General features: G+C 35.4%; 2 protein-coding genes across 3 annotated transcripts; one reads left to right on the forward strand and one right to left on the reverse strand.

Annotated features, from left to right (window-relative positions):
* Nucleotides 1-4,832: 4,832 nt before the first annotated feature.
* LOC101743166 (probable serine hydrolase) lies at nt 4,833-7,497 on the forward strand. The gene is made up of 3 exons (XM_004924810.5): nt 4,833-5,517; nt 5,882-6,092; nt 6,289-7,497. Exons 1-3 carry the CDS (start codon nt 5,410-5,412, stop codon nt 6,972-6,974), a joined length of 1,005 nt encoding a protein of 334 aa, XP_004924867.1. The 5' UTR covers nt 4,833-5,409; the 3' UTR covers nt 6,975-7,497.
* Nucleotides 7,486-11,233, reverse strand: LOC101735637 (tRNA methyltransferase 10 homolog A). Of its 2 annotated transcripts, XM_038013404.2 has the most exons (4): nt 10,147-11,224; nt 9,376-9,522; nt 8,399-8,504; nt 7,486-7,702 (listed from the first exon to the last, which is right to left on the reverse strand). In XM_038013404.2, the coding sequence occupies exons 1-4, from the start codon at nt 10,666-10,668 to the stop codon at nt 7,554-7,556; spliced, it is 924 nt and encodes a 307-aa protein (XP_037869332.1). In that variant the 5' UTR covers nt 10,669-11,224; the 3' UTR covers nt 7,486-7,553. The 2 variants fall into 2 exon arrangements, with proteins under 2 accessions (XP_037869332.1, XP_062526645.1); XM_062670661.1 differs by having other exon boundaries at nt 7,486-8,504; nt 9,401-9,522; nt 10,147-11,233.
* Nucleotides 11,234-12,179: the final 946 nt, after the last annotated feature.

Here is a 12,179-nt window from a genome sequence, read left to right on the forward strand (position 1 = left end):
GTGTCTGCTTTTTCTCAAAGAACCTACACAGACGATGCCTAATGTCAAAGTATTGGGATTACAAAGCTTGGTAATAAAATTCTTGCACCGATAAAAGTTGTATAGATCGGTACGTATGCAAATTTCCAGGCCAATCGGACATCTTGAATTTGCTGAAAATTACATTAAATTATTCAAAAAGTATGATTTTAGCACAGTATTCAAACTACTAAACTAGCTTTATAGACCGCCAAGCCAAGGGATCTGAGTGTGTTTTTGTTGTAATAGATGGGTAAACGACCTGACGACCCCCTGCTGTTAGGTTATCGCAGCTCATAGACAACAGCCCGAGATCTATTGTCGAAGTTTCAGTTGCATTGTGTACGATGCAGCCTGAGTCTGAGAGGCTACAAAATCTTTATATGACGTTTTCTCGATCAAAGAAACCTGAACACATGACTGCATCGCCACAAAAGCGGAAATTATGATGATACATAAATGGGCAGGTTTACAATCCCTATCTTACTAATAGGACAGTGCACGTAGGCGGATAGTATAATCATCGGTCGATTTCAGAATGCATCTCTAGCGTATTGGACTAGTGTAGTACAACTACAGAAGCTAGTGGTGGGAGTACCAGCATACGCTCGCGCCTACACATTGCGAAGTGCGTCCAACGCTGTTGCAGGCGCCCCGGCCTCAGGGCCTGGGGAGCCTGGAAAGTACACAGGGATACCTGGTTTCCTTGCATATTTTGAGGTTGGTTTAATATTGCACGAATTAAACGTAATTAAACGAAGGAATCTACACAATTTCCATTCTGTTCAATTTACATTTCACTTTAATATTATTTACAGTAAATTTGGGGACAAAAGCAAAGTTATGATACCAAAAATTGGATGGCTTTGTTCGAAAATCATATTTATACTGGTTTCCATTGTTGCTATACCGTTTGAATAAATATCGCGAAAACTGAAATTGCTCTGACGATAATTTCAAAGAATCCTTCATGTACCGATACTGTTTAAAAAAAACCAAATATCTATCTTTCTCTATAATTCGTACCGATTCTTTACCTTCATTTTCATTTATTCTACTCAATAACATAATCGAACATTTTGGACAGAAATTTAAAATTATGCTTAATTCTTATTTAGTCTTATTTTCATTTAAATCAAATTAATTTCATAGGTGAGCTTCTTATTAAAGTGAAACATTTGAGTATATTTTTTCAACGCATCATGTATTTTATTATATGCATAAATTTGGCATTCCTTTTAAGTCTGCAGTTTTTATTGACTACGTTTTGACAATAACCCTCGGGATAAATATTCAAGAATGACCATTATTGATGTATTAATCATCATTTATCTTGCCAATGCGTTAAAAAGGAAATTTACTTTTTAGATTTGTGAAGGTATACGTTCTGGTGAATGGAAAGATACTCATACACGTGATGGCACATTCGCCGTTCACGACAGACAGTGGGCTTCGTACTTAAGTGTCGAGGACGTCCACCGAGTGGGGACGTGGGTGTCGCGTGGTGGCCTGCGGGGCGCGGCGCTGTGGGCTCTCGATCTGGACGACTGGCGCGGGCGGTGCTCCTGCATGCCGCACCCGCTATTAGCTGCTCTACGACAAGGATTAACTGACCCCACGATACCGCTCACTTTATGCGCTTAGTAACAATTTATGGATTTCTGTCTTCCAACAAAAGTGAATCATGTAGATTGCTCATGAATTCCAGCATGAATTAATGCTTGAAACAATATATATTACGTATTTCCCTGAACAACGACACGGATTTTGTATTAATTTTAAGTTATTTTGAGGTAATTTACTGTTTCAAGACTATTAGTGAAGTATGAGATCTATAAAGAATGTGATATAAAATGTACATTTTACGTAAGATAAGAATTGAAATAAAAAAATTCCTTGATTTTTACTCGACTGCATTTCGACTGAATTATTCTTTGAGTAAGAGTACAAGGATTATTGACGGGAGCAACATGAATAAATTAAGAGTCATTCGAAATTCGAAATGTGTATTCAATAACCTTACATTTGTGATAGAAATAAGCATGGATGAAAGTTTTAGAAGCAAATAAATGTTTACAATTCTTTTAAATGGCTTTTATTCACTTTCGTTAGATATTTATGGATTAAAAATATCACTGACATCACATAAGCCTAGACTTGCCCAATCCCCCTGCTGTACATAGAACAAAATAACATGTGGCGGGTAGCCATCACACAATACAAGATAATTGACAGATACCTGAATCTCACTTACGACATTATCAACATAAGTGTATATATGCATACAAGTCCGAACAACATTCGCATTCTCGATCCTGCGGAAAGAATGGGAAGCAGTCGACGTCGCCTAAAACACGTCATCTCGGATCCTCCCGATCCACTAACGCTGCTTTTAGGTACCTCAAGCACCGGTCACCGTTCTCGTCGAACCCGTCGCTTGCGACGAAGGGCTCGACGAGTAGGTAAATTAACCCTCAGACATAGCCCACTGAGTTTCCCGCCGGATCTTCTCAGTGGGTCGCGTTTCCGATCCAGTAGTAGATTCTACGAAGCACGGCTCTTGCTAGGGTTCGTGTTAGCAATGTCGTCAGGTTTGAGCCCCGTGAGCTCACCTACTAGTTAAGGTAGTTAAGGTTACGCTGGAATAGCTTCTCAAGGCTACCAGCTTAGCTAGGAAAAAAAAACAACATTCGGACCGTCGGTCTACCGAACGTCGTACCCGCTCGGTGGAAGATCTTTCCTTTGTCGTTAAATATCCCACACTGGTAACCTGCGACGGAACAATTACAGCCTTCACACTTCATCATCAGCGGATCAAGAACTTCGGTTACCGCCATTCCTGCATTCTCGCAGATAAAAAAAAGTCATCAACAGTCGTCCCACCGCAAGCCAGCATCGCAGCCTCAACAGGACCATCGCAGCTGACTCGCCGCGCTTCCTAGTCCTACGGCACGAGTCTTCACTGCCTCATCACGCCACTACAGTCCATCGCAGCCCACAACCGGATCATCAACGCTTGGGGTCACACATCTCCGGCGTGGCAGCTCTGCATACATGGACTACTCGCGGTACTGACGCAGCATTCAAGCTCAGTCTCGACTTACCGCAGACTTCGAGCAGCACTGGCACTTGTAAGCTAATATCAGCACGGACAACGCTAATTTAATGACACGACCATCGGTCTCGGAGGGGACTGATGTGGCGAGTAGCCATCACACAATACAAGATAATTGACAGATGCCTGAATCTCGCTTACGACATTTTCAACATAAGCGTGCACATATAAGTTCCGAACAACAACATTCGGACCGTCGGTCTACCGAGCAATATGACCCGCTCGGTGGAAGATCTTCCCTTCGTCGCTTAAGCATTCCTGCAAAAACTTCAGTCATCCATGACCACAAAAACTGTAAAGGTTACGAAAGGGTAGAACTATAAAATAATGAACCCGAGATTCAGTAAGAATATTGACTTAATCAGAATTTCGCTAAATTTAATTTCATTTAAATGTTAATTTGGAAAAAAGAAAGAAAAAAGAGAGAAGTCTTATGAGCACCTACCCGGTAGGAACGCATTTCATTTTCTTTTCTTTTTGTGTTTGTATTAATAACGATTATATAAAAATAAAAATTTATAAATCGGGAAAATCGAGGGAAAAGGGCCTAGGGGTTAGAGGTCCCAAACGATGGTCGGACCAAATAGCGGAGGAACTAAAAATACCTGTCAGCGACGCACTCCACCAAGCTACAGGAACGGGATCGATAGAGACAGCTAGTAGACGGACTCAAACGGAGTCACGATCCTCAGTAATGAGAGACCAATTGGAAAGAGAGAGAGATATAAAAAATAGAGTCAGTATAAAATAATTAAATGAATCATAAAATATAAATAATAGCGAATCTAGTTGGTATTGCAAAAAATATATATATTCGGAAAACGAAAGCTGTGAATGCGGATGCCCAGAACAAACTGTGCGCCACATTGTCATGGAATGCCCACTAATGAAATTCGCAGGCCAAATGGAAGATCTCAAAAATATAACAAAAGAAGCTATCGATTATTTCACAAACTGTAAATTTGAATTATAACCACGCAGTGTAAACGAATTTCTGGAATATTAGTTAAGAAAAATAATATTATTTTATTTTACTGTATTTATTTATTATTATTGATTAAAGACACCTATAAAAAAGATTTCAGTTTTGTTAAGCATATAACATGTTGCATACATTACATGATAACATGAACATACAAGATAAAAGGTTTAAAGTCGTCGTGGCCTAAAGGATAAGACGTCCGGTGCATTCGTGTTGAGCGATGCACTGATGTTCGAATCCCAGGCGGGTACCAAGTTTTCTAATGAAATACGTACTCAATAAATGTTCACGATTGACTACTTCTACGGTGAAGGAATACCATCGTGTAATAAAAATCAAACCTGCATAATTTTAATTTGCGTAATTACTGGTGGTAGGACCTCTTGTGAGTCCGCGCGGGTAGGTACCACCACCCTGCCTATTTCTGCCGTGAAGCAGTAATGCGTTTCGGTTTGAAGGGCAGGGCAGCCGTTGTAACTATACTTGAGACCTTAGAACTTATATCTCAAGGTGTGTGGCCCATTTACATTGTAGATGTCTTGGTTGGGCTCCGGTAACCGCTTAACACCAGGTGGGCTGTGAGCTCGTCCACACGTCTAAGCAATAAAAAAAAAAAAAGCTGAGTTTGCAAGACATGTCTCCCTAACATTGACCTAATAGAAAGAAGGTCACACATCAACAATACTAAACGTAATTAAATAACAGAAATGAACTAACGCCAAACGCCGCACGCGAGACTGTAGCTTCTACAAGTATATATGAATTGAATTCGAATAGCAGTAGGTAAAAAGTTTTTTTACAAATATATAATTACGTATTTCAAGCTGAATTGTAATTTTTGATAATTTTAGATTAAACGTCCGCATTCAAAGAATCTGTATCGTTTCAAACTATTTGGCCTTGTATTGTTTAGCCAGCGTGTAGTTACGTACTAGTTTGAAATTACGTCATCGAATAATAGATTACTCAGTTTCGCTATTAGGTTACGAAATCGTAGCGATATTTAGTAAAAATTTAATAAATATTTCATAATTTTTGAAATGTTCGTTAAGACCAGATCACACTTATCAGTTAATTTAGAGAAGTGACGCTTAGCTTAGGTAACATGTCGAGGATCAATGACATACAAACATAACCTATTTGTACAACACTCATAGCGTGTAGTAAAGCCGTGTTTCGTATATGTAATACTCTACTCTTATCTGGTCTAGTATTATACGACTTGTATTAATATAATTTGGTGTGAAAGTGTAACAAACGGTTCGAGTTGACACTGCTGAAAGTGCAAATAAGGATGGGGAAATATTTATTACGCCAAGCTATTTTGTTCTCTAAGGTGGTTGAATTAAAACCGACTTCATCACTATTTGGAAATATTAGTAGAAAACTACACACTGATGAGGTATGTGAGGCTGAATTAAAATTATTTCTTCTACAATAGGTACAGTATTATGAACCGTCTTCTTCAATAATCACCGGAAATTATAACATTAATGACCAATAAAAATAAAGGTCAATATATTTTTTCGATAATGGTAATATTTGGAAATACGATCGATAAATTACTTATTGTCTGTGTGGACTGATAAATTATTTCGACAAAATTTAGTAGCATTTAAGAAATTTTAATTAACGATGGAATAAAGTAAAATATAATTTTAGAATGAGTTAGCAGTATTGAAGCATATACACGCGGAAAATGGAATTAATTTCGAATATTTTTTCATTTACCAACAACTCATTTATTTAATGTTTTGATTTTTTAGATTCCTGTTAAAGAAATCGAAATACCAGTGCAATGGGGTCGCCTATCGGCAAAATTATGGGGTACAGACCAACGCAGACCGATATTAGCTTTACATGGATGGCAAGATAATGCAGGCACCTGGGATCCAATTGCGCCTATGTTATGTAAAAACCGCTCCATATTAGCCCTTGATTTTCCTGGTCATGGATATTCTAGCTGGATCCCTCCAGGTAAGGAACTATTAATTACAATTCCAATATATCCAGAACAAAAACCGAATGCGTGGTCATTATTTTTCGATTATAATAAAAATAAATTTTAATTCTTCACCCTATTTGATTGAATTTTAAACAGTTTTTATAATATTTGGGACTTGTTATTAGTTATTACGACAATAACAATTTTTCCACATCCGTTTCTTCACAGGTATGCAGTACTATTCTTGGGAACTACCACGACTCATCATGTACCTGAAAAACTATTTTAAATGGGATAAGGTTTCATTATTGTGTCACTCTATGGGCTCTATAGCGGGTATGCGTTACGCGAGCGTGTGCCCTGACGATGTCGACATTTATATTGCAATAGACAGCCTTATTTACGACGACTACGATTTACATTTAGTGGTTGACAAATATCCAAAAATTTTGGAGAAGAGCCTTTTCGCACAAACACGCTTAGAAGAAGAACCACCGTCTTACACGTTAGAAGAAATAACAAAGCTATGGCACTTAGGAACAACAAAGTCAGTTGCGCTTGAAAGTGTACAGCATTTGTTGAAGAGAGGGGCAAAAGAATCAAAACGCTATCCAAATAAATACTATATCTCGCGAGATGCCAGATTGAAGTACACGTTGTTTAATCCTGAAAGCAAAAAATTTGTAGAGGCTCTGATTAAGAGACTGAAAGCTCCAACACTGTACATCAAAGCGATAGACTCGCCTTATGCGTCAGATGCTTTTTCTGTGGAAATGCGGGAAATAATCGAAACAAACAATGATAAATTCGAGTGTCACTTTATCCCTGGCACGCATCACGTACACCTCAATAGTCCAGAAACAGTGGCACCTTTAATACAATCTTTTCTACAAAAATATAATGTACCAATTTAAAAATTTCTAAATGTGAATTTGTATGTAGACTTAACATATTTATTTCACGCCGATTACATTAATCTTTTAGAAATAAAAATGCGGGTATGCAGGTTAGTCAATTTCAATAGATTAAATTAGGAAAATCTACATGTTATATTTTTGTTAAATGTTAATTAATTTATTATTTATAAATTTTATTACAAGTAACTACTTCGTATGATAAACTACAAGAGAACGATTTTTGTTTTTACCTCGTATGGTTGATATATTTATTATTTGACGTTACTCATAGCATACTAAGAAACATGCATATGATATACAATTCCAAAATTCATTGAAGAGTAATTCGTTATATTTGCATATGGTCCTGGACAATATATGGTTTAAATAAGTCTTTTAAAAATAAGTTTTCATGTGCGGTCATGATCAGCTAAGATAGCCGCCTATCACGAGACACCGTCAACTAATTTATGATTGTTGTAGCTTGTTGGTTTTAGGGTTTTGAGTACCTGGATGTGAAAATAAAATATTATTCTTTTCATTTACTTTTTTATTTTAAATAATGAATTTCTATTATTTATTTACACAATTCAGCACTCATATAGAATTCACAGCATTTTCTGAATCTAAGCTTAAATTTGAGTTACTAGCGTTACAAATGTGAGCTCCTTTTCGTACCGGGAGGACCCTTATCAGGGTCTCCTGCCATGTTAGTCCTTCAGATATCTTGAGCATAATTTCAAAAACTGAAAACAAATTTTTAATGCAAATTATGTAATTAAAAAAAAAGTAACTTTCATTAAATTGTTGTTGCCGTGTTGAAGGCAATAAGTTTAATTCATCACAACCTTCCATATCCTTTTTCTTTTAATAGGGTTCTCCACAATAAACTTTATTCTACCATTCATCTCCATTTTCAATCACACTCTTGTTCACTCTGACAGCTAATCAAGCTTAATAAAAGTAAGTAACTATCCCACATTCAACAGCCTCAAGCTAGGATTTCCTCCTGTATTACAGGTGCTATAGATATACAAGTACAATAAGTATTGTACATCCAGACCCTGAATAAGTTTCATGAAGGTACTGACACTGAAGCTTACTTATAAAATGCTACTTATACTGGTGGTAGGACCTCTTGTGAGTCCGCATGGGTAGGTACCACCACCCCGCCTATTTCTGCCGTGAAACAGTAATGCGTTTCGGTTTGAAGGGTGGGGTAGCCGTTGTAACTATACTGAGACCTTAGAACTTATATCACAAGGTGGTGGCGCATTTACGTCTTAGATGTCTATGGGCTCCAGTAACCACTTTACACCAGGTGGGCTGTGAGCTCGTCTACACATCTAAGCAATAAAAAAAAATTGTTTTCCTATGTTCAATCAATTAAAACACCAAAAAGTGAGAGATATGTGAGATAAAAGAAATTCAGTCTTAATTACCATGATCTATTGTTAAAACCTTTCTCGTTTTCATGTTAATATATTTATCTAAAGGTAAACGGCCATGCCTTATTCCTTGTTCCACAGATATATTATGACAAACACCCTGAAAATTAATTTGATGAATATATAATACAGACCCATTGAATTTTAAAATTAAACGAAATGTTTTTTATCAGAATTTACATACAATGGCTCCAAGCTAGTTCTTTTTTGTATTATGGGTATAACCAGTACCACCAGTCTCAGACCAAATATAATAAATAATAAAATAGGTATGTTAGACAAAAGTAGTGCTTCATGACATTGATTAATGATCCTAACTAATATAAACTCTACACTACTCTCTTTACTACTCTGGTTTTCCATCACTTGACTGGGTATCCATAAATAGATTCCCAGCATTAAAAAAAGGTCGGGTTTTCGATCCTCATGAATTAATATCTTTGTTAAAACCATTTTGTGAACAGGGTTCCCAGCACACATTTAATTTTCACTCAAATATTGTACACGGGTCTTGTGGCATGGTTACCAGCCTTACCAGGTCACTAGATCAACAAGGCTATAAACTACTAACAGATATTTCGAATCAATATTCAAAAAATGACTGTACTAGGTCTTGATTAAAAATATATATTATATTTCAATTTCACACAAAGATTGTAAAAATATATTATGTAGTACCATAGATAGACTACTATACTATAAATATACTAGTCACTATTGTGAACATAAAATATACTTTAAGAGCCATTTTCGATCCCTTATATAATATCTTCATTTTTTTCAAGTTTCGCAAGTTATAGATATAATGCAAACTACTTTTAAAGTTCAACTGACAATGAATACAAAAAAATAATCATTTACAATATACATATAGTTGTTTCTTTTAAATGTAAACTTTCACTTTACAAATACTATTATTAGTAGTTGAAGCATTAAAATTTATAATTTTGAAACAATCCAACACACATTACCTTATATTGATTATGATCAACTAACCCGCCTATTATGTAATAAGTATCATCATCAAAGCTCTCAATGATATTTTCAGATTCACTTGTCAAGTAAACCAGTTTTTCTTTTGGGAACACTTCAAGATAAGGTTGTTCATGAAATGCAATCTGAAAAAATTAAATACCTCTTATCAGTGATTGATACAATCATGTGTCATACATTTCAGGTTGAACTGCAGTTGTTATTCTAATGGAAACAGCAGTTTTTTAATAATATAGACACTTTTAACCTCTTTACTTTAGGCAGGATATAATGTCTACCTGTAAACATATACATATAAGTTATTTTCAAACAATACAACAAATATATATTAAAGTGAGTAGATGAAACTTTAGTAGTTGTTGTTATTGTAGTCCTAGGGCACCCTGCTGATAGATAGGGCCCTTACAAGTTATCTCCTCTTCACTCTGTGTTGCACTTCAGGTCAGGCTGCCAGTCCTCATCTCGCTATTAGTAGCAGTATATTTATGAACAATTTTCCATTAGAGCATTAAATGAAAAATTAATACTCATGTATACTAATGCACAAAATGAGTATTTCGATTTATACTATAAATAGTATATAAATATAAGTGCATGAAATATGAATGTTTGTCTATTTAGAAAAATCTAAAAATGCTGTTTTCGTATTATTTAGTTTCATATTAAGGACTAATGCACTTTTTCAAAATTTAGCATTTATTGTTTAAAAAGGACATTATTTAAATAAATACAAAAATAAAAATTCTTACATCCCAGTTTTCATAGCCATTGTGTCTAGACATATCATTTCTAGATTTCTCACCAAAACTAGTTATGTGAAAATGCAGTGGTTGTTCTGACCGTCTGTTTATGGAATAACATCGCAGGATTTGTTTGATCACTTTAAACCTATCTTTTTCAATCATTAAATGACCGAAACTTAAATCAATAATTATACCACCATGTTTCTTATGTTTTTCTTTCATTTTTTTCAATGCTTTACGACTTGGTCCTATGTCAATATTAGCCGCCTGAGCTTTTCTTCTTCTTTCCTTTGCTCTCTTTTTTTCTCTAGCACGTTTTTCAGCTTTATGATTTTCCCATTTAACCTTTTTAAGCCACTTACGCATTTGGCTTTTTGTGTAGGGTCTTGGCAAAATATTTCCTTCATTATCTTGCAATCCAGTGTCTATAGATATGTCAAAAAGAGTAATCTGAGGAAATAATTCCTCGAACTTTACAGTTTTAGCAGATGAAGAATTTTCGACGTTTTTTTCATTTTCTTCAGTCATAATTACATGGTACTTACAATTATTTCAATTATGAACTAAATACCTAAATGGTAGTGAGAACGTGAATAGAGAACTACTCAAAGCAGACCAGGAACTTCTTAATTTTAAAACACCACTGCAATTTATAATGCATTATTGTGAGTTTCGCGGTAGTTTAACAAATCATATTTATTAACTTATTATTATGTAGTTATTGGACAAATAATCATAGACCTAGTGCAAATAATACATTATTGTAGACACCACGTTGTTGATATTTATTTGATTTTTGCTTGTGTTACTTACGTCAGTTACGTCTTACTGGTTTATTAAAGAGGCAAAAGGAACATAGCCCATAAATATGATTTTAAATAAAAGTAAAACAATTATGAAATGATGCAGCTTCTCAATAAAATTGAGGGAATTTACTAAGCTTTTAGTGGACTTTTGGAGGAGAAGAAACATCGAAACCAATCCCAATAATTTTCTTTCATCTTAATACATATTAAGTGCATTTTCACAAATGCTAATAGGTTAACAAGCTACAGAAAAATCTATCGGTACACTTAATACTTATCGTGGCTTGTATCAGTTATACTTATTAGCTTGAAGGTCTGGTGTACTCTTAGCAAATTTTAGTTTTTTTTTATGTGTATGGTATTTTAGGTATTTTAAGCACATAAAAAACTATTAACTTAAAATACTTAATGACGTTACACTATGTTTTCTATTTTAAAATAATAATATTATGAACTAGCGACCCACCCTTACTTCGCTTCGGAAACATGAAATTTTATTATTGATAGCGACCCGCCCTCGCTTCGCTTCGGAAACATCAAATTTTATTATTGATAGCAGAGTCCCGCGATGTTACCCCCGGTTATTGTCATACCACGGGTGACGCCGCGGGGCGAAGCTAGTTTAAAAAAAGTTTGCAGAGATGAGCCGGAACAAACAGACAGACAAACAAAAATTGTAAAAAATGTTATTTTGGTGTATGTACCGTATATTTATTCATATACATGTAGTAAAAAGCGGTTATTTCAATATTACAAACAGACACTCCAGTTTTATTTATATGTATAGATAATCAATAATGATAAGACATGTTATGGTCGTATACCTACATCCAAGAACATATTTGTATTTTGTTTATCATACTTAAAGCATGTTTTAAATTTCTAAATTCTTTTAACAAATTGTTGAATTTCGATTATATTTTTTTTTGTCAAAACCGGCCTATAAGCAAATAGTGTCTGGAACAGATTAAATGTATATGTGATATAATTTATACACTAAACGTGTTTAGGGTGTCCTCACAGTTTAGTCCGCTACTATCTTTACTGGTGGTAGAGTGTTTTGTGAACCTGCACGGTTGGGTAGGTACCACAATCCTTCCTATTTCTGCTGCAGAGTAGTCATACGTTCCGGCTTGAGGGATGGGATAGCCGTCCTCCGTTGTGCGTTGTGATGTTTATACACTTTGGAAACGGCACTATACCAGGTGACCGTGAGGTCATTCACCACACATC

The sequence above is a fragment of the Bombyx mori genome, chromosome 10 (genome assembly GCF_030269925.1).
Source record: "Bombyx mori chromosome 10, ASM3026992v2".
Classification (NCBI taxonomy): Eukaryota; Metazoa; Arthropoda; class Insecta; order Lepidoptera; family Bombycidae; genus Bombyx; species Bombyx mori.

Excerpts from the sequence above, each read along its gene's own strand:
- LOC101743166 (XM_004924810.5), top strand. The coding sequence starts at position 5,410 with ATGGGGAAATATTTATTACGCCAAGCTATTTTGTTCTCTAAGGTGGTT. Across the intron at positions 5,518-5,881 it reads GAAAACTACACACTGATGAG|ATTCCTGTTAAAGAAATCGA; the intron begins GTATGTGAGGCT and ends TTGATTTTTTAG. Across the intron at positions 6,093-6,288 it reads TTCTAGCTGGATCCCTCCAG|GTATGCAGTACTATTCTTGG; the intron begins GTAAGGAACTAT and ends GTTTCTTCACAG.
- LOC101735637 (XM_038013404.2), bottom strand. The coding sequence starts at position 10,668 with ATGACTGAAGAAAATGAAAAAAACGTCGAAAATTCTTCATCTGCTAAA. Across the intron at positions 9,523-10,146 it reads ATGGCTATGAAAACTGGGAT|ATTGCATTTCATGAACAACC; the intron begins GTAAGAATTTTT and ends TAATTTTTTCAG. Across the intron at positions 8,505-9,375 it reads TTGATCATAATCAATATAAG|GGTGTTTGTCATAATATATC; the intron begins GTAATGTGTGTT and ends ATTAATTTTCAG.